Source organism: Tursiops truncatus, chromosome 20 (assembly GCF_011762595.2).
Source record: "Tursiops truncatus isolate mTurTru1 chromosome 20, mTurTru1.mat.Y, whole genome shotgun sequence".
In the NCBI taxonomy this organism is placed as follows: Eukaryota; Metazoa; Chordata; class Mammalia; order Artiodactyla; family Delphinidae; genus Tursiops; species Tursiops truncatus.
The window spans coordinates 35960475-35983577 of record NC_047053.1 but is presented as its reverse complement, the minus strand read 5'-3'; the positions used below and the strand labels follow the sequence as shown (position 1 = coordinate 35983577).

The 23103-nt window shown below is 41.3% G+C and overlaps 1 protein-coding gene and 1 long non-coding RNA gene across 2 annotated transcripts in view; one reads left to right on the top strand and one right to left on the bottom strand.

Annotated features, from left to right (window-relative positions):
• The window catches only part of SKAP1 (src kinase associated phosphoprotein 1), a 276955-nt gene that overhangs the window by 11279 nt on the left and 242573 nt on the right, over positions 1-23103 (bottom strand). The window contains exons 10-11 of the mRNA XM_019924939.3: positions 17977-18027; positions 10773-10873 (exon numbers count right to left, since the gene is read on the bottom strand). Of these exons, the coding sequence (XP_019780498.1) occupies positions 10773-10873; positions 17977-18027 (152 nt within the window). The remainder of the gene's footprint in view (positions 1-10772; positions 10874-17976; positions 18028-23103) is intronic.
• Positions 240-14534, top strand: LOC141277423 (uncharacterized). Its single transcript, XR_012328832.1, has 3 exons — positions 240-305; positions 8243-8339; positions 14380-14534. It is a non-coding gene; the product is annotated as an uncharacterized lncRNA (long non-coding RNA).

The window sequence follows — 23103 nt, the reverse complement described above, 5'->3', positions numbered from 1 at the left end:
GTAGGTTTCAGAGAAAGAGGGGATGACAGACCTTAGACAAATGGAAGAGAGTTGCACATAACCAAGAAAATTAGGATTCCTTTTGCTATGTGAATTAAAGAAATGAATAATTTAATCCGTGAGATTGTTCCGGCGAGGGAAAGGCAACGTCCCAGTTGCGAAGCCTACAGCCTGTCGGTGTGTTACATCATCTGCACACATAGGCGTTTCCATGACAACCGCTTATAGCTTCATTTCCTGGATCCCTCTAGGGGGTGTCACAGCCAGATCCACCTGCTTTTCACCCTACCCTCGGTGGGGTCATGGTAAGGTCGCCAGAATAAATGAACGCGGGTACTAATGATCTGTTTACTGCTGTTTATGCTCTGTGTGTGTCAGGGGCACCGCACGTTTAGAGAGCTCATTATGGTTGCAATTAGAATGCACCATCGCTAGATATTTAACTCCTTTTTCTTTTAAATTAGCATTTTAATAACATGCTTTGAGCAGAGAAACAAAATGACCATTTTTCACGGCCAAACTTCTAGCTGTAGGTGCAACTTTAATGGCAAAGTTGTGAAGGGAAAAAAAGAGAAAAAAAGGCCATTTTTACTACTTTCACCCTCCTTCTTACCGAAAGGATATTTTTATTTGCTTTCTAACACACTCGATTTCCTAAATTTGTTTTGAATCCAATTATATTGGGTGGTTTAAAGTACCACGCTCTTGTTGGATGGAAATTAGCAGCTACTGAAATTAACTTTCTATGTGACCTGTGAAAGGGGCGAAAATAATTACAAGTGTGTGTAAGAGACCCTTCTCCAAAAGACCCTTGCTGTAGGATCAGACTGTGATCTGATCCTACCATTATCAAATATCTTTATATAGTAATTGCAAGGGCTATTTTCTTCAAAAAGGTGGTTGCAATTACTGTTTTTGTTTTGTAATTCTTAGGATTATCTTATAGAGGATAAATGATGACAAAACTTGTCATTATAAACAGGATAAATAAGAAGCAGAAATAATGAAAATAATAACACAGCATCATTTGCCGTTTAAAAAGGTGAGATCTTGGGGCATCAAAAAGTAAGAACAGGGAAAATACAAGGTAGAGACCCACTGGGTCAGAATGTTCCAGTAGGCACTAATTGCTTTCTAGGAATCAGCGAACACCTTTGCTAGGTGTTTATAGATCCTCTGTTTGTAGAAAGTACAGTGAAAAATAACAATTTGAATGTTTCGATTATCTTTCCCAGTCTGTTCCATTTTCATTATTTATTTCCTATAAATCGGGACCTTGCTGAACATAATTCTGCAGACAAGGAGGTTGATGGGACAGCCAATGTGAACGAGGAGATAGATGGTGGGTGCGTATAAGATAGATGCTATGTGTTTATGAAAAGGAGCAGTATGTCTGCACGTGAACATCCACAAAGTAGAGCAAGCAAGCGTGTAAACTATAACGGGTATTTATAGGTGGGAAAAAAAAGGTGCAAGGAAGATTGTATGGGAACAAGCACACTGAGCCTGAAAAGGGTTTGCTTTTTTCCTACCCTCCACGTCCAAGTTCCGCTAAGATGTCCCCTGCTTGCTGTGGCTCCTGTGAAACAAGCCTTTCCATGACAACAGATGGGGGATTTCACAGCCAGAAGACACAGGAGGTCAACAGTTGAAAAGCAAGAGTTAGAAAGAGAGATCTTTATCGACATCAAAACAATCCCCTGAAAGATAGAAGGAGGAAAAATTTAAAGACGTAGCAGGAAAGAAAAAGAGCCTTTATAAAAATGCAGGTTAAAATGTTTAGGCTTTTGTATCAGCCTAGTTGCACCTTAGACTCTGCCGTTTCATAAATAAAATACGGATAGCATAGACTATAATCTGGTGATAGCTACCCCAGGACATATCTAGATACACTTCTGTTATTTTAATTAAATACTGCATTATGGTTTGTGACAACTACACAGCTACAGCGTAAATGAATTTGGAATTAAAGTGTTACTTAGGCATCCAGTCATTTTTGTTTCATTCCTCAGTTTTACAAAGCAAATAGCTATAAAATCAAGATGTTTGTTCATTTACAGATGGAGCAGGATTGTTGTCACTGTTCTTTTTCTCCTTAATCCTCCTGCACAAAACGAAGACAGAGCTCAGAGTCTGGCTCCCAACACTCTTAGCTTATGAGACACATCACAAAGAAAAACACATCCTCTTGACTATAATGTGAAACGCTGAATATTAATTGCTGGTATTTCGCTTATCTTTCTAGCTGAGTTCTGTCTTTTAACAATTATTCTGATGGGCTGCAGTCTTGCACTGCCAGGAAATTTTTCTCCTTTGCTTAATATTTAGAAACGCATTTTATTTTATTAAAAAAAAATCTTAAAGTTCATAATCCTCCTTGGAAGTTTTTAGTATCTGGAACTCTTGGCAAATACAGAATATTAGTGGGAATAGGGAAACCGCCAAAGCTCTTTGCTGAAAAGATGATGCACTTTCTGAATCTAAAAGGAAAAATATTTTTCATTCTAGGAATATTAATATTTCCTTAATGAAACTTGAGAGGGTATTACAGTTTGATATAATCAGTTGGTCAGTTTAAATGTCACTTCACTAGCAAATTATGAGAAAGAATATTCTCGTCTTACAGGCACAGACTTTCACTCAAAATTTATATGTTAAAGTAAAAGGATTTTTGTTCAAATCTGAGGATTTAATTGTATCTTGAATGCGTCATATGTCAAGATGAAAGTTTTTAAATAGTAAGTTTTCTGAAATCATTGTCTATTATTTCTAGTGCGAGAATCAATATTCTTTTTATTAGTCTTAAATACCACAAGTCTGGCAATGTCTGCTAATTCCAGCTTTTCTGTGTTCTAACCAATTATCCCAAGCCCCCTGTAACTAATCCTATAAGCATAGAAGTTACTGCTCTGTATATCTGCAATGAGGTTATAATTTGCTTCAGTATTTTGCTAGTTTGGTTGGAGAGCTGGATCCATACACTACCAAGAAACACCAGCAGACAGGTTTGGGGAGGCTGAGTTCCTTTTGAGAAAATAATTACACAGAAACAAAGCTTTTGTGACCCCTTTTAAATAGAGCATCTCACCGAAATGTCATCCAGCCTCTCTGGCAGATTAGTGAGTTTATTACTAAATCTCTGTCTAATAAACGTGCAGTTGACTCTGGAGGAGCTGCTTGTTATAATACTGGCAGTGGGAGATGGAGGGAATGTCACAGTTAAAGACACAAATTTTCCCCATAATATATTCGAATGGAAACCTCTGAATCCAATACTACATGGGCATATCTAATAAATTTACAATATTTCAGTCTCAACAGCCTTCACTGGTTAGTTTTAAAGATTTATGTGGTAAAAAATTACTCAGTGATGAATATGGTTTATTCTGTGCAGTATTGGAGGTATAAGGAATTAAACTACCGTCTTTAACAGTGAATTTATTATTACCTCTGTCAAAAGACGAAGCCTTTAACAGCATTTGTTATAAATTCACCGCAAAATAAATGGCTGGAATTTTTTTACACTGGAGTTTGTAAAGCATTGGGTGATCGTGAGCATTAACCTAACCCTGCCATGGCTTATATGGTTCTAGGTAAACATTTCTGTCTGGGTCTCACAGCTAATTATCTGATCTGGGACTTTCCACCTGACTGAAAGGTGTGTGTGTGTGTGTGTGTGTGCGTGTGTGTGTGAGTACAAAGTGAAGGGTCTTGTCCAGGACAACAGTTCAGGACTGAGGAGATTAAAGTGCAAAATGCCAATTTTACTTTTTTTTTTTAAATGGGTTTTATAATAAATGGCCAGGGTTTAGAGAATAAGGTTGATATGTAGCCAGGTCTCTTGTTTGCAGGTTTATACGCACGCATATGCACACACACATACACGCATAAGCACGCATACACACACGCACACTCACAAACACCCTCTCCCTTTTGTCCTCTCTTGGAATGGGTGTCCCCTCATTTATAAAAATTACCTGGAAGGAATGAGGCTGCCAGGGTTTGTTCTAGATGATTGGTTCCTGTCTGGGGGAAAGGAATGGCCTCTACTGAATTTGACCGGTGTCTGACCGTTGCCTTCCAGCTGACCCCAAATCCCATTCCCATTCTCCTAACTCTATAGCCTCCCATAGGGGTTATTAATGAGAGAAAACACCATCATCATCATCATCTTCGTCATCACAGCACAGTGTTGACCTGCTTGTTCACATGAAATGGGGTTATGGGGACAGCTTCTGCTTCTCTTTTCGTATCATCGTAAATAAGAAAAGATATTTTCTGATGGTACCCTCCCTCACCGTCCCCTTTGGTTAGGTCAGAGGTGAATGATAGCTCTTTGGCAGGCATTGATCAGTTTCATCACTATGTTTGTGCAGTCTGTGCCCCAGGCCTGTATTCTCCCCACTTCCTACCCCCGAATTACCTCCCAAATTACCCTGCCCATCCCCCAGTCAGCCAAACGGAGGGTAATGGTGCCTGAGGAAGTCCTAAATGGACACTAGATGTCACCAAACACCTCCTTTCCCTCAGAGCCCTGAAATTTAAAAAAAAAAAAAACTTCATTTAAAGCAATTGAAGGAATTAACTTATCTGTTTTTATGAGGTGTTGTCAAATTCAACTAAGCACACTTAAAAGAGGAAGTACTGCTGCATTCAGATAATTTTTACAACATACAAATCTCTTCTGGAGGGGTTGGGGTCAAGGGAGGGGAAAGGTCTACATTCTTTAAGTAGTCCTTTGAGGGAGTAGGTGAAGAACACTGGGCTTTAAAAGTCCCACTGTAACAGACGTGGTGTTATGTTAACATAGTCCAGGTGTGCCAGGGACAGGCCTGCTGCATTCGGATAACTAGGAGCTGGGTTTGGAGCCAGGACCCGGCCTGAATTTAAGTAGCTCCAATCCAGTGCTGGAAGCTAACTGTCACCCAGGATGATGGAATCGGTCCATCCTCATCCACACAAGACCCATGGCCATCTGACAGCATCATATGTTCAATGTTAAACTTGACCTTGCCTTTAAGGATCCCTGTTTCCATACCAACTGTACCAGAAGACAACCAAAGCATGGTGTGTTTGGGCGGTGAGAATATCTCCCCACCCTGGCTAAGCCACCATGTAAATATAACCCTTCTGTGGTGCCCAGCTTGTTGCTCCAAGGCTGCCTTCCATGGAAATAAGTAGCTGGAAAAACCCTGGAGGAGCCCAGGGCCAACTCATGAGTCACACAACATAAGCTCAAGAGATGTAGCCTATCAACTCTGTTTACCTTAAATGGTAAACAGGGACCATTTAAGGGTCATTCAGGGACCTCTTCTTCTTTCTAGACAATTGAGAAAGAGTTTCTTTCTCTCTCTTTAATTTGCCCTTATCTGCTGGACAGCTCATGTTACCACTGTAAATTACTTCTGGAAGAGGAGGCCTAATTTTTAAATGGGCGTTTATTTAGGTTATCTGGAAGAGTAGAACAAGTACCTTTATTATTTAGAAAAAGGTTCCCCAGTGAGAGGCCTTTAAGCCAGGAAGACAGAGTCACTTCTCTGAAACATAGAAACTGTGGCTCGTCTTATCCAAATAGAGACTTCTCACCTTTCTCCTACTTACAATAAATGCTCATGGCAGTGCTGGTCCACAGAGGGGCTGTATGCCAGGGCGCAGCCAGGGCGCAGTGTTACTGCACCGAGGGTGATTCAGGACCTACCCTGTCATGCCTGGTGCCCAGGCTGAATGGATTTTTGGAGTACACCTGTTGTTGAACCCCTGCCAAGTACTGATGGCCACTAACCCCCAAATCACTTTTCCCCTCTGTTGATGTTTGGAATGTCAGACAGGACTGAGCAGCAGCCGGCGTGTATTTCAAACACAGCAGATGGATTTTTATATTAGCTCCTATTTCATGTTCAGGCAGAGCGACTGCCACACTAAAACCGCAGCCTCTGTGCTGCCGAGTTTGCTTCTGCGAGATTAATTTTGTGAAATTAATTGGGACAAGATTGAAAAGGAAATTAAAATGTAGCTGAGTGAATAGGCCTTTCAAACACCTTTTTCCTGCTCTATTCAAACTTGAATTCTGCGGTGGTCTCAGGCATGGTGGGAAGTAATTTACGGGAGCCATCGGTTACGTATGAGGAGACCTGCACAAGCACCACAATCTGGAGCCACTGAAGAGCGTTAAACACCCCGCCGTGGCCTGAGCTGCGTCCCTGCACCAGGTGGAAGCGAAGTTCAGTCCCTGCACCAAAAATGCTGTTCAGAAATATCTGGGCCCAGAAGGCACGTGGGAACGTCCACTGGATGCACAGATCTGCTCCATTTTTAAAATCTCCTTTTAATATATTTGCGGCCCAAATTGGAACTCAGTGCATTAAGTGGGCGTGCAACTTCGTGGGGCTTAGTAACGGATAGATGTGTTGGCGAGGTGGGCGGGGTCCTGCAGACTGTGCCATTGCTTACTGTTTCAGAGCTGTGATACATGGCTCTGGCCTCTCCTCAAAGAAGTTTGAACAGGGGCTTCCCTGGTGGCGCTAGTGGTTGGGAGTCCGCCTGCAGGTGCAGGGGACGCGGGTTCGTGCCCCGGTCCGAGAAGATCCCACATGCCGCGGAGCGGCTGGGCCCGTGAGCCACGGCCGTTGGGCCTGCGCGTCTGGAGCCTGTGTTCTGCAGCGGGAGAGGCCGCAACAGTAAGAGGCCTGTGTAAAGAAGTTTGAACAATTGATCAATTTTGCCACTGACAAAGTCTCTCAGACCAGGAAAGGCACAGTGTATTTCCACGTAAGGCCTCTTCACTGGATGGCCTTCTATTTCCAAGAGAGGACCTGTTGAGCTTTCGAATATCTCTGTGAAGAATTCTTGGCAGGACAGGCTACCTTTTTTTTTTCTCTCAATTCACTAATAATTTATTGAACTCCTGGTGTGTACCCAATATTGACCCCAAAAGTTTATTGTTAGTGGAAAAGAGGGGAATATCATAATAATTATCATCCTAGATGCCAGGCGCTTCCTTACACAAATTCTCTAATGAAAGTATCACAACACCCTATAAACAGAAATTATCCCATTTCTACAGATGAGGAAATTATCCCATTTCTACAGATAAGGATTAGCAAGATTAAGTGACTTTGTTCAGGGTCACATAAGTAACCCACCTGTTGACAATTTGCTTCCCTAAGAATAGGACAGGTGATGGGCATTTGGTTATCTATGGGGTGCAGCTTTCTTACCCAGCCAATCATCTTCTCTGGAAAAAAATTTTTTAAAGGGTAAATAGCTCTCTTTCTGGGATCATTCTTGTCCAAAGGCCCTAGACCCTAACAGACTCTCTTGGCCCTAGGATTCTAGGATTGAGGGTTGGGTCATACTTGGGCAACTATTAAGAAACAGTAGGTGTGGTGTGTGTGTTTATGTATGTGTGTGTGTGTATATATATATATATATGTGTGTGTGTGTGTGTGTGTGTGTGTATATATAAAATGAATATTATTAATCTATAAAAAAGAATGAAATAATGCCATTTGCAGCAACATGGATGGACCTAGAGATTATCATACTAAGTGTAGTAAGTCAGAGAAAGACAAATATCATATGATATCACTTATATGTGGAATCTGAAAAAAATGATACAAATGAACTTACTATTTATAAAATAGAAATAGACTCATAGACACAGAAAACAATCTTATGGTTACCAAAACGGAAAGGGGGAGGGAAGGATAAATTAGGAGTTTGGGATTAGCAGATATATACTACTCTATATAAAATAGATAAACAACAAAGTCCCACTGTATAGCACAAGGAACTAAATTCAATACCTTGTAATAAACTATAATGGAAAAGAATCTGAAAAAGAATATATATATATACATATACATATATATGTAAAACTGAATCACTTTGCTATACACCAGAAACTAACACAACATTGTAAATCAACTATACTTCAATTTAAAAAAAAAAACAAATAAATACCAAAAAAAAAGAGAGAGAAAGAAACAGCAGGGAACAGCAGGAACCCAAGAATAAAGTTATTACCCCCCAATTCCCACCCCACTCCCCCATCCAGGGGCCACTTCTGTTCTCTACCTGCCACCCCCTGCCCCTCAGAATATTTCTCTTACCATACAAAGAGAGAGGGAAAAGCCAAATGTATTTATGAGGCCCCAAAACAAAAGAACTTAGAATTTTTTTGCTTGTTTAATCTGAATAAATAATTAAAGCTAAGACACATTTTTGTGTGGAATTTCTTTAGCAGATTTGCAAAGTCAGCCTCACCATGTTAATTTAGACAGGGAATGTTTGAGGTGGAAGGAACCTTAGAGATCTAACACAACTCCCTCATTTTACAGGTAAGGAAACTGCTCCAGGTAAGCTGAACTGCACTCAGTTGCATCTTGTCTTGTGTTTCTCAGGGAAATAGACTTCTCTAGGTTCCTAAGAAGTGGGCTTTTCTTGCCTGACAAAAGTTCTACTGGCCAGAGAGAAAAATAAAATGGAGATTTCTAGATACCATTTTTCTGGACTAACCTCAACTTGGGTCAGTTCTGTCCCTGCAGGTGTGAGAGGCAGGCTGCAGAGTGTAACTGACTCCAATAAAGGAAGCCAGCTGGGGCTAAATATGGAATAATATGGAATAAATTTAGGATCCATATGAGAGAAAATTCCTGAGATTAGGAGTTACTGAACATCTGAATAGACATACAGCTGATAATGGCAGTGGAATCTCCTTTTCTATCTGTCTGAATTGGTTCATTTGTGCTTTTTAGAGGCAAGGGAATGGATCAGGTGGCCTTTTAAGGTTCCTTCCTGTCCAAGGACTCTTATTGAGTTAAGTAATATAATAAAGGTAAATCCAATCTGAAATGCTCCCCAAGCCAACGTTAACTGGAATGAAGTTTTATGAGGGAAACTTCAGTTAAGCTTCTAGCTTCTCATTTCTTCCCTTGCCATGCAGAGATGAGCAATGTGGAGAAGGGTGGCAACTGGTGTAGCTTTTGGGGTAAGAAATGTGCTACTACCAAGGTAAGGGATGACTACGAACTCAGGACCTTCCAGGAGATGGAGAAAGATGCCCGATAGAACCAAGGCAGCAAACTATTCCCTGTGAATTAAACTCTGATATATTGGCTTTTAGTAATGGAGGAGGGGAAGGGGGGTTGGTTAAAAAAACCCAAAACAAGTTGGGGAAGGTCCCCATGTTCTTTGTAATCTCAATATTACAATAGCCCTGGTAACCGCAGACAGCTCTATACTGCAAGGGCAAGTCACCGCACAGCCCCTTCTAAATGGAGGAAATGGACCCCCAGTGAGAAGTCATTAACAAAGGCAAAAGACATGCAAAACAAACAAAATAATCATGACCGAGAGAGAAGGCCAGCAGACAGTCTGACTCTGTTCTCCCCTCCTCCTGCTGCAGGCACCTCAGACAATGTAAACAGTTAATTTGTTCACCTGCAGGCTCTGGGCAAACAGAGGCCTGGTCACACCTGAGTGGATAACTCGATTACCCCAGCGTGGTAATGTACACAAATTCTATTACTCGGCAAGTCTTGCTTTCGGGCATTTGAAATACCAATCAGGCCAATGTCCACTCCCTTCTTTGCTTCCAATTTATTCTTGGTGTATTGGAGCTGCACCGGAATGGCACTAGGGTGGTGCTGAATTAGGAGTCTGGAAGAAATCACTAGAAGATTCTGATCTCACCCAGCAGGGATTGCGGGCCTCCTGCTCTCTGGAAAAAGGTTGGGTCTGAATTTGGTCGTAGTTCAAAGGGGACTCATTGGAACTGCTGAAAGCTACCTTCTGTCAGCCCTGGTCTGTTTCTTAAGGAGCTTGTGGTATATTTCAAACTGAGACAAACACCTGGCCAAGGTAATGACATTTACAGAACAAAGATAAATTGCAAAGGATGGGTTAATAACACAATGGGTTTTCAATTTTCCTTTATGGAGTTCACATACTAATCAATTAAAGAGCAAATTGTGCCTCTTACAAAAATGTTTGTTGATATTGATTGCCTCTAGAGGGAGAACTTTTTAACAAGTTTTTTAGGGACAGAGTGGATTTCCTCAGCCCACCTATACAGAATATGTGCAGTCTTTCTTTACAAGGATGGTGTTACTGATCCCTCAAACAGTAGCCCATGAGTTTTGAAGCTTCTTCACATTGGTGATGGATCTGCAATAATATATCCTTATTTTTGCCCATTTTTTTGTATCCAGCAATACCCTTTGGGAGATGGTTAGCTGTGGCTAGGGGCTACCTCTGTGACTGAGGAAGAGAATGAAGTTAGCTGGCCCTTGTGAGTTGGATTCACTATCTTGGCCTTGTCAGCACTTGCTCAAACCAACTGAGCTAACGAGCTCTGACTCCTCCCCCCATATATAACTATGTTACAGTGTTGTTTATCTATAGATGAAACAAGAAGGCGGCTGACCCAGCTAGAATATTTTCAAGAGTATTTTACGGTAATAAACTATGTACGTGGTGATGACCTTTTTAAAGCACCACAAGACCCTTCAAAAAGATCAAATTTTGATTGGCATAGTTTTAGTATTATGTCTACTTTATTCTATTTTTAAATTTGAAAATTGGTTCCTGAATCTGAATTTTCAATTAAAATTTTCCCTGACAATTATAAAACGATGGAAGTTTACGTGTGAGGGAACCATGTAATACACACAAGAGAAGACTATGACATGGGATAATTCTGGTTATGGTGACTACATCATCAAGAGTGAGAAAATCGACTTTTGATCCAGGCCCCACACTCTAATCCTTACCTTGCCCAGAATGCGGATGAGGTCACCTCGTTGGAAGGACAGTTCGTCTGGCTGGTCACCATGGCAATCCCATAGGCCCTGATAATAATTGGCATAGTCCACTGATCAAAGAGAGGAGAAATCAAAGTTAAAAGGACCCTGTCTTTTTCTATGGAGCCCACATTTTTGCTGCAAATGGAAACCAAGGTTCTGATATTACCCCTAGGAAACCTAAGATTCAGGGGGTTTGGGATGAGATACAGCCAGACACTCAGCATGAGCAAAGGACTGTGGGAGAAGGAGATCATTAACTAACATTAAATATTTACAGTTCACCCTTAGTCAGATGCTATTCAGTAATATGATAAATATATTTGTTTATTAATAAAAGAAAATCAGGCAGGTAATTTTTCACTTGGTTTATAAGTAAGCAGCACAAAGAAATTTTCTGCCAGACTTTCTTCATCCAGGGCATCTAAACTATCCAGTGCTTCTTTTTATTATGCATTGAAAGAATGAGATAAGTCTCCTACTTCTGCTTGTTTATGAGAGAGGCTGAGTCAGCCAGCACAGATCTGCATTGCAGTCTCACAGGTTGGCCTCCTCTGTTACACAGGAACTTCATCCTGGGCACTTCCCACCCAGGTACTTACTATATGAGGTAATTACCAATAAATGTGGAAACGAATAGCCCAGTCTTTAAGTGGAACCAAGGGGGTGTCTCATCCATTACAACTAAATTCTGGGTGGGCTGGCCCTTTTCCAGCATCTCATTCGTAGACGCTGAACATGTCTGCCAAGATTTATCTGCAAGCCCCCAGGGGAACAGAAACCAAAGTGATCTGCATTAAAAATGAAAGCAACCGAAGACGACAAACCAAGCTTTAGAAGCAGTTGAAGAGATTTACGGGGCTTCTCAGCAAGACTAGATGGCAGTGATGCCACAGGACAGTCATCGATTCTTAACAATGAAGAATTCGTATTGATCTTCTACCCGGAAAGGTTAAACACTAGAGTACAAAGTGGGAGAGGATCTGGGGATTTGAATGGCAGGAGAGCTAATGCCCACTGGACCAGGGATAATGTGGCAGTGCTCCCCGTTCCTTAGGACACTATGTATGAGAGTGATATGCAAAGCACCTACAAAAGATGACATTCCTACTGATGGGAGTTAGGAGTCTTGGGTTCTAATTAAAATTCAAATGATCTGGGGGGACCTTATGCTACAGTTTCCACCTTTCCCTTCATTTGTCTTGACCCTTCCATGAGGAGTGATGGTGCTAGTTGCTGAGGATGGGAATAGATAGAGGGCAAGTGGGCAGTGGGGGGACAGAGGCCCTGGCTATATTTGCTTTTTTTCTCCTTGTTCCTAACTTATGAGCAATTCAAAGAATAAAGGCACAGAGGAACAAAATCCCTATATGTCTCTGGAAAAGAATTTTAGTAGGAATCTTAAAGTGCACAAAAACAGAGGGGGACAGAGCTGTTTAGTTAAGATTCAGATATTGCAAACAAAAGTAAAAATGTTAACCATATAGAAACTCAAGCATGTTTTCTTTACACAGAAAATGTTTGTATATGCAGTAGACAACAGAGGGTAGCAAACAAGACAACTACACTGGAAACATTCTGGCACAGAGTTAAGAATATGTTTGGAAAAAAAAATTCATTAGGAAAAAATGCTAACTATTGAAAAGACAAGGCATGTTTTTTTGGGGGCGGATATCAGTGCATGAAATAATAGAGAAATATCAGTTCCTGAAAAATGAAGTAGTTTTCCCAGAGGATATAACGCTTTTTCAGTTGTAATGGAGTTGATTATTCACCCCAAGATTTTGCCTAAGTTTAGGAATGAAAAGTATATTGACTTTTCATATCATAGTCAATTCAATTCAATTCAAGTATATCAATATTCTTCATGGATTTTTATGTGATAAAGAAAATAATTTTATAAAAATAGATTTTTTAAAAACATAACTTGATGTTTCCAAGTTGTAAGACGGACAAAGTTCTCTTGGCTTTTTCTGGCCTAGCAGATGGTCACTGTGGTGTACTGCTCCCCATGTGCCTGGGTGTGGGACAGCTCCTGAGATTATGAGTACCTTTTGGGTATATATGTAAAAAGTGATTTGATATTGGGTATCTAAGACACCTGGGGAGAACACCTGGAAAAAAAGCTATTCTAAAAGCACAACAGATCATAGGGAATGCAAGAAGCTAGCAGAAAAACAAAAGCCTTCCAAGAAAAACTAAAGATAGAAGATGCCTTCAATTTTTCATAAGCTAAAGGCCTAAAGAAGATAGAGCTCAGGAATCCAGGAGATAGTTTAGCCTAGCCCAAGAACTGGAATCGTCAGAAGCATAACAAGGCTGCTTTGGAAAATAAGCAGAATGAAGGGCTAAAAATGGGGAAGAGGTTGGACTTGCTATCTAAACAGAGGTATTCTGGTATTAAAGAGACCAGGGAGAGGAGCGTCTCAAGTGAACAAGATTGGATTCTGTATTGCAGACTCCCAGTTTAACACATGTGATTGGCTTTAGGTATATGTGTGCACACAACTTCACTACATTCATTCTTTATCCTTCAACAGACATGTACACAGAACCTACTGTGCCATGGACTATGCTAGATGCTGGGAATTCTGCAGCAGCCACGCACACGGTCCCTGCCCTTAGGGCTGCCATCCAGCAGTGGAGGCACCATGAAACAGTCACACAACTATTTATTTATTTATGATTGCGATATGTCTGCAAAGGAGAAGTTGAGGGTCTTGTGTATAATAGGGAATCTAACCTAGTCTGAGGGGTCAGAGAAGGTTTCTCTGAAGCTTTAGTTGTAAAACAAAAGCCTGATCAAACCTTGAAGAGGTGAAGAGGTAAGGCCAAGGAGGGCTTTATCCCTGAAGCTTGGCCCCAGGAAGAGCTTGAAGGCTGGGAGGTCTGCTGGGCCAGTCCAGCTTCTCCCTAAACTTGCCCAGCATGTCCTATGAACAGAGGAAGCATGAGGAGACTTTGATGTCTTTAGATCAGTAAGGAATTGGAAGCCTGAGAGGAAGGATTGCCTCTATGGGCTGGATTGAGGTTCCTTTAGGTTTACACTCCTCTGGCAGCAGTCTGAGATCAGAAATAGTGCAGCATTCTGACCATTTAATTAATTCAAAACATCCTCATTCTCATTTTGAGGACATTATTCCATCTAATTACTTTTTTCCAGTCTGTCCATTTGGAATGAAAAACAAAAGAAGAAAGCTTAATGCCAGCATTTCTCAACGTCTCTCCAAAAAACGTAACTCTGCACTAAATAAAGACTGGTAATTCAAAAGAAAAGCACTAATATATTCAGCATAAAACAGACAGAGGACCTAGAGCAATAATGACACCACTAATAACTAAAACAGTTATAACAATTAACAACAATTACAATGATAGAGAAGCTAATGGGTATGGTCACAGCATTTAAGTTGCCAGCAGAGCTGAGGAGGACTCTTTCCAGAGAAAGAAAAAGGGGGGAAGCGTCTTATTTTCTTTATCCCATGTAAGAGAAGCTATGCTCCCAGCAGGTAAAATGTCATAGGAAGACTAGTAGCAGACCAAGTTAAAAAACATATTGTTTTTCTCTCTTTTCTAGGTATTTATTGCAAAGCATCTGTCATTCCACACCAAGTCTTTATAACCAGTGACAGTCATTTCTCCTGTAACCGAGGCCAAGTTGGTGCTACTATTGACAGAGTCAATATTTGAAAATGAGTCTCCATGACGGGAAGAGTTCTAAGGTGAAAGGAGCAGACACCATTCTGCCTTTCCCCCTCCTTAGGGACAACAGAGCCTGACTACGTTCTTTCCAGAGTTCATATGTCACCTTGGGCTTCTGTTTGGGGGATATTGGGTAGCTCCAGAATTCAAGCTGTGACCAAGGAAAAGAGGCAAAAGGCAAGTAAAAAAAAAAAAAAAAAAAAAAAGGCAAGTCAGCATGTTGTTTACATTTTCTTGATAAGCAAAAGGACTGTGCCAATGTGGCCCTGGGTATAACTACTTAACAGATTATAGAAAAGAGAGACAAAAGGAGAAGACAGATAAAGCCAGTTCTTGCTAGAGCATGAGAAATGGACAAAGAAGGCCAAGGCAATGGCCCATTGGAAGGGACTTGAAATGTTCTCTAGGCCAGGCCAGAAAGGCCACCATGTTCAGTCCATTAAAGCAGACTCAGCCTGATACCTTATTAACCATTTCAGAAAGAAAGGCATAAAACATTTTGCCAAGCTCCACTGACTTTGACGCCAGAACAGGAAGAGCAACTGAATAATACTATTTGCTTCTTTTCATAGCCCTTTAGTCTTTGAGTTTTGAAATTACTATGGTCCTTAATGTTATAAGTATGATCTTGAAGTGGGGAACACTCACAGATCCTAATTTTCATCTCCTGTGTTCCTTTTATTGGGCCAAAGTTATAGCTGGGTGACGATCCACTCACATGTGTCTTGGGAAATGGGTTTCAAAAAGTAAGAGCTGCAAATACCTCTGTGGCTTCCCTCTGTTTCTTTTGTGTAATAGTTCACTCCATTGGCTGCCACTAAAGTGGAAAAAATGCCTCAGAAATGGAACACTCATCAGCAACCATTTTTCTGCCCTGCAGAAATGAGTGAACATGGGCTGCCCCCTTGGCTGAGCTTGCCTACAACTTCAGAGCAAAAGCAACCTGTTTCAAGATCCTTCTTGCTCAGAGGTTTGACGTATCTAAGGATGATTTGTGCCTCCAGCTCTGCTTTTTATTTTTCATGGCATACCCAAGCAAGCGGCCAGTCGTTTTCATACAGACAGCACAGAATGAGTTTTAGTTTTGGCTACCTGGACATGCCTTTTCGTGATAGGGAAGGGAGATAAGCTGTCATCACCAAAGACACTTAGTGTTAGACTGTTAGGCTGATGGGTTGGAATTTAGCGAAAATCTGAGGTGTTGAAGAGTCACTCATTAGAATAACCCTGTTACTAACAGTCAAGCTGTAAACCGAGCTCTTTATAGATTGAATAATCAATACTACAAGGCCGTGATAGATTTTCTAGGTAACAGAACAAAATAAAAGAAATTACATCTTACAGGGTCATTAACACCCAATCAGGATAAACTGAATTCCTTTTTCCCCTCTTCCGATAAGCTCTTAGCTGGGCTTTAAAAATGTACGCAGTTCCATCAGGGAAAAGCACAGCATTCCAGGAAAAGGATCCCTGGAATAGTGAAGAAAAGTATGTGGATTTTAAAGGTGACCCTGCTAGCCATGGTACCTTTTAGGAGAAAATATTTTTCCCTCTCAAAGGGCATGTGACACCTGACTTGCCCAAGTGAACCAAACCTGTGTAGCTTGCCTATTACAGAAGAATTCACGTTGTCCTGGAGCTCCCTGCCTTTTATATGCCTACCCATCCCTTGAACCTCTGTATTTTATCGTTTTAAAGCTAAGGGATGACATTTGGATGTTACATATTTGTTGCAGTTTCTATAGCTCCTTTGTAGAAAAGGCACCATGTAAATTCAATAAATAAATAAGTAAACACAGATAATATAAATTCCTGCCTCAGATTCTGCAGAGAGAGGGAAAAGTCCTCCACTGTTTTTTTAATCACGAAGTCACCAATCATTATAACTGGTGGGAGGTATAAACCATAGAAACATACTTAGAGCTCACTACACTTTAACAACACCGATTTTGGAGGCAAGAAGCATGAGGAACAGAGGGTTTTTTTTTTTTTTTTAAGTGTACTTGAATTATAGCTGCTGGAACAGTTAAGAAATAAATCTCTCCTCACTCTTCAGATTGAACCTTAGAAAGAGGGGTGGAAGGAAGAAAAGAGATGAGGGAGACGTCTGAAACTGAATTTTAGGCTTTTGCCAGAAGACTGCTGCTTCCCAAAGGAGTTTAAAGTTGGCCATAGGAAGCTTCTAGTTACTCCACCCAAGCTGTCCACATGAAGTGCTTCTTTCCTGCACTAGCAAGGGAAGTTGGTTGAGAAGAGACATATGTGGGACATGGCTCGGTCAGGAAACAGATTTTTTGTTGGAACTCTGTACGGCAAGTAGAACGGTAAAAACTAAGATTCAGAATGGACTTAATCATATGTGTTAACTGTCACGAGGTCCTCATTTGAAACTACACTAACATTCCTGTCATACTTGCCTCAGTTCTCTCTCTGGCTTTGGCACATGAATTCTGATGCTGCCTCTTTGCTGTCTTTTCTCTCCTCATGAGAAGCTGGGTGTTTATGAAGTTGGGTCCTTCACTAAACCTGTTACACATTCTCTTCCCATGGAGAATGAACCAAGGAAAGGGGCTTTGCTGAATGGATTAGGAAGAGAAGAAAAGGCACGAGGAAAGGAAGAGAGAGGAGAATGGGAAAAGGGGAGGTTGGAGAAACAGAGGGGGAGCAGGACAGGAAGAGGGAAAGAACCCCTAGGCTTAAAACTTCCATAGAATTTCTAAGAAAAAGTCAGCCAGTATCTAAATCAGGCACTTTCAGGCTCTGCTGATGGAATGAATGTCCTTGAGGTGGCCTTTGCAACACATATTCCTTTACAGACAATGACAGACTAGGTCCTTGGTCCATTTAAGGAGGCTTTAGAGGGGCATCTGACCTTAGAAAGGATGGGCTCACTAACAGACTGAAACATGGTTAACAGTCTGGGATGAATAAGAAATAATTTTGTATTCAACAAAGCTGTTACATATTCATTTCCAAATGTGCCTGGAATCAAACCAGGCCATCAGAAGTCAACATAACCAAGCAATTCTATCCTTCACCCCATGTTCACTTTTCAGATCTGACACATTTCCATTCCCCTCTGAACTTGCAATCTCCGGGCCTCTCAGATAGGGACTTTTCTGTTCTTTCCATTCTCAATCCTCTGATCTCTTAGAGATGAGACAATTCTATTTTCACTGTACTGATTTAAGAAATACTGATAGGAAAAAAATAAATATCTGGTTTGGCTTCCCACCTCTCTAGGATAAATCTTAGCAGTTCTGGGAACATTAATTAAAGTGAATGGGTGGCTGCTTTTAAAGTTAAGGTATTTCCTTGTCCAGTCATCTTATTCAGGACTGTTGAGGTGGACACACCAGTTACCCTCTTAATTAGCGAGTCTGGTAATGTTTGTAGTCAGAGAAAGGTGCTTTCTCCAGTGGGAAGCCCGAATGTCCTATCCAGCACCTGTACATTTTTGAAGGTCTCATACCTCCTTTTTGTTGAGTACCACTCTCATCCTCTTCTAGATCATGCTCTTCATCTGCGGGGATAAACATGATCAGCATTAGCAATTAGCGGTCAGTAGTCTGTTATTTGTACTGACAGATTTTCTTTCTCTGAGCTCATCACACTCTCTTCTTAAAGGCAATAATTACCATTTTAAAAAAATCATCTCTTACCTTCAACTGGCCTTCTCTTATTTCCATCTCTGTTCATTCATTCACAAACATTTTTAAGTGCGTACTGTATGCAAGACACTGCACTAGGAACTGGAGATGCAGTGATGGACAAGACTGGCCGGGTCCCCGCCCTATGGAGCTTCCGATCCACTGAATTATTTAGGTGCCTATTACTAGGATCCTAATCCTTTTCCTCAAACCCTATTTCTCCTCCCATTCTAGCATTCTCTTCAAAATGTATTATCTCCACGTAAGCATCCAGAATTTGTGTGTGAAGCTAAGCACGTGTTTAAACCCTCTGTGATTAATTAGTCCTTAATGTATCAAGCTTTGTTCAGCTGTCACAGAAGCTGGTCGTGTCCACAATTTTATGTTCTTAGTACTTGGGGCTTGTAGTTATCTTTTCACTCTTGTTTGTTATTCAGCCTGCTTCATTCATGAGAGTGGAAGCTCCTGAGGGCAGTTGGAATGCATGGCAGGTACACAATGAATCCTAAGTCAATGCTATTTTCTAACTCCATCCAAGTGTTTATATGGTCAAAGTCACAACATGATTGGCCTAAGTTTCTTACCCTCATTAACCTGTTTCATCCCAGACTTCATACTATCTGATAACATGGGAATTGGGTCCTTATCAAGAAAGCATGAGTACCGGAATCATATTAAGCTATTTTATATGTGGGGTAAAATGCACAGAAATATATTTGCTGTTCTCCTTTTCATCATTACACCCTCCACACACACACACACACACACACACACACACACACACACACACACACACACATGGAATGAATGGGGCATAAAAAGGGACATTTTGAGGGCTGAATACTCAGTTTCTTCCAGCCACATGTACTTTCCTTTCTCTCTGTGGATCTTAGGGCACTTACCTGTCTTGCTTGCCCATAGTTATGCCATTAAATGGAACTTTTGAGGCGATGGCATGGGGCAGCCCCCCTCCCCCCTTAAATATAAGGTTTATAGGGCAACATGAGTTCTGGTATGTCAGACTAGGGGAAGTAAACTCTAAGCTCATAACTAAGAAGAAACGGCATAAAAATATATTAAAACACTCAGAGCATTAAAGAATTGCAATTGATTTCACATACAAAATGATATAGCTCCCCTGAAAAAATTAAAATTAATATTGTTGTTGGGATTGATACTTTGGGAAATAAGTCATATTACCAAGATTTAAAAATATGTGGGACTTCCCTACTGGCGCAGTGGTTAAGAATCCACCTGCCAATGCAGGGGACATGGGTTCAAACCCTGGTTTGGGAAGATCCCACATGCCGCTGGAGCAACTAAGCCCGTGCACCACAACTACTGAGCCTGCGCTCTAGAGCCCATGAGCCACAACTACTGAGCCTTCGTGCCCTAGAGCCCGTGCTCCACAACAAAGAGAACCCACTGCAATGAGAAGCCTGCGCACCGCAAGGAAGAGTAGCCCCCACTCGCCGCAACTAGAGAAAGGCCACGCGCAACAACAAAGACCCAACGCAGCCAAAAAAAAAAAAAAGTGATATGTGATATCTCTCTCTCTCTATATATATAGGTAAATATATATCTGCCCTATAAGATTCTGTGGGAAAAGGACTCAACTCTACTTATCTCCACGTATGACCTTGCAGCAGACAATTTCCTACTTACGACCTGTAGTGCTCCTAATGGAGGAGTGAAATCAAATATGGGAAATAGATCACGCTGAAATAAATCATGTTAAACATCATTCTTTGCACATTGTCTTATTATTTGCCCACTTCCTTCCTTCCTCTGCTATGATGCTTTTCCTTTTTGACGTGGGACCAATTTCACAGGATTGAAAACATTCAAAGAAGAGCTGGTACGTCCTCAGTTTTAGAGATACCCAATAATTTGGACAGAGAACAGCTCTTTTGCTGATATCAAACATCTTAATCACAAAGACCAGTAATCTGCTGTGCTTAGGCACTTTTGCAGAGAGGGTTTATTCTGCCTTTGCTGTCTCTGCGCAGATGTCTCTTCCTCCCAATTCTAATCAATGTAAATTGGGTCAGATCTCCGCTGTGAATTACAAATTGGATCCGAAGTTGGAGGGTCACCGTGCCTGCTACTCCACCTCCTTCCCACCACTATTAGATGGGAAGCTACACCAAAGATCTTTTCTAAATAAATCAGACTTTATTGTAAAACTCGGCCACTGACGAGACATAACCTCATTAGCATTGATTTTAAAATAAATTATTGAAAGTGGCTTGCCTGCTTTTGCATTTGTAAAATAGGAGAATGTAAATGTATTTGCAATGATAAAAATGAAAACTAAAACTTGGTTCCTTTATCCTTTCAGGCAACAGCACTTAATCCAGTCATGATACAAAAGTGGAAAAAATAAAAACTCTGCTTTATTTATGCGGTTCAATTCCAGAACAGATACTCTGATTTCCATTGCGCCTGTGGAGTCACCTAGAAAGAAAAGCAGACTGTTGGCCGTAGATCTTATATATTGTTTGCCACCATTACTAAGTGCTATGGTGATGGATGTGAACCGGGAAGCTCCAGTCCCTACATCTGTTCTATCTAACATTGTCCTTCCCGGGTGGCTGAAAGTGGGCTCCAGTCAAGAAGCCTAGCTGCTGAAGTGAGAGGCTGGGTGCTGTGCCCTGCGGCCTTTGAAAGAGCGAGTATGGGGACCATCATCTGGTGAGGAGAGTGCCCTCTACAACTGCATGTGAAAGGCACACCTCTCAGCACCTTCCCAGCTTCAAAGGGCCCCATACACACAGAGGCATACAATTTACCTTGGATCCTTCAGTGAAATCAAACTGGTATTTTTCAAACTCCAAAGTCTAGAAAACTGATTATATGGCAACAGAAAAAAAGGCTCTTTGCTCACAAAAGGGGGTTAAACAGCCAAATTTCTCTCTCTTTTTTTCATCTGTAAGGTGAGGCTTTATTTTTTTTTAATTAATGAATTAACTAATTATTTATTTATTTATTTTTGGCTGTGTTGGATCTTCATTGCTGCACGTGGGCTTTCTCTAGTTGCAGCGAGTGGGGGCTACTCTTCATTGTGGTGCACGGGCTTCTCATTGCGGTGGCTTCTCATTGCGGAGCACGGGATCTAGGTGCGCGGGCTTCAGTAGTTGTGGCATGCAGGCTCAGTAGTTGTGGTTCGCGGGCTCTAGAGCGCAGTCTCAGTAGTTGTGGCGCACGGGCTTAGTTGCTCCGCGGCATGTGGGATCTTCCCAGACCAGGGCTTGAACCCGTGTCCCCTGCATTGGCAGGTGGATTCTTTTATTTATTTATTTATTTATGGCTGTGTTGGGTCTTCGTTACTGCGCACGGGCTTTCTCTAGTTGCAGCGAGTGGCTGCATTGGCGGGCGGATTCTCAACCACTGCGCCACCAGGGAAGCCCCTGGCAGGTGGATTCTTAATCACTGTGCCACCAGGGAAGTCCTGAGGCTTTAATTTTAAAAAGATTATTTTGAAAAAAAAATGTTTTATAGGCTAAAGAGCTTGCTGAACTTCTCTATAAGAATATTATTAGGCATTTTAGCGTGACATCTGCTAAAATACATCTTCATTTAAGAAGGAAGTAAAATTTATGTGCTAGCTCAACTTTACACAGTAATAGATTATAATGGTCCTTGCTCCTAACAGGGCATATGAGACCCCAACCTTACATAGGCTTTAAACAAATTAACCTCTAAAGATTACTGACCACTTATTACATAAAATGCTCTACTTGATTCCCAAATATCTCATCTCAGTTGGGAAAACAGTTGAGGAAGATTCTGTTAACTGTGTGAACATGTAAGAGAACCATGGGGTATCACAAATTAGCATCACCATCCAGAGAGTTGATTTCAATCAACACTCTTGGCACAATGTCAGGGACATTAATGAGAGGCTGAGAGGAATAGGACACTGACTCCACCTCGGGGGCCCAGAGAGGAGCCAGCTTCCCATGACACCTGGCTCCTTTCTGAAGTGCTGCTCTTACATCAGCTGAACCGGGAATAAAATTCAAAAAATGACTAGATAAGAAAGAGGGGAGTCACTTCTCCCAAATAAAGCGAAGTGACAGAAGCTTAAAAAATGCCAAATGTATCAGTGTGCAACCAGATGTCAAGGTGCTCTGGTGACAGATGCAGCAGAAATACATGTGCAAAGGGAACATGCAAAAAAATGGAAATAGAAACCACTCCACAGCACACATAGATATAAATCCATGGATGCTACAGCACCTCTTCAGACAACATGGCAAATACGAGCACCATGCTAATAACCCATTTAATTCTCTGTTGCATAGCTGGGAATCTCAACTGTTACCTCAAAATATTTGCATCCTATCTCCATAGTATGGTCTTGATATACTAGATATTAAACTCAATTTGTGGTAACTGCAACACTTGCAATGCACTGAATTTAATTTCACAAATAATAATTGAGCACCTACTAATTGGAGGAGAAAGACCTGAATACAAATCCCTGTGGTAAAGGCTGAAACAGAGCTCAATTCCAGCTGAGTCTCTGGGAGGCTGTCACTGAGGAGACACAGTGGAGCAGAATGTGTTGGGTTTCACAGACTGAGGGTGCGGATTCTAGGTAGAAGAAAATACACGATTCCAGTTTTGGTGCTGACCAAAAGCACGGTGTGCCTAGGGCCTAGGGTGCATGGGAGTGAGAGGAAGAAAAGGCCAAGAAGCTCAGAAGGGGCCTGATGATGGCGTTGACTCTTCTTTGATGTTCCCCTCATGGAGTGTTGCTTTCCTATGAAGCTGGAAATTGTTTTTTCATAAACTTTGTATATTTGGTGTCTGCTTTATTTCTTTCCTTAGACCTCTTACTATCACCATTCCCCCTTCCTGTGGGTCTGGACGGCTGTATGTGGGGGAAAAATAATTTCAAAGAATGCTTGTTTCCAACCGACTCAAATTATAAAAAAACCCAG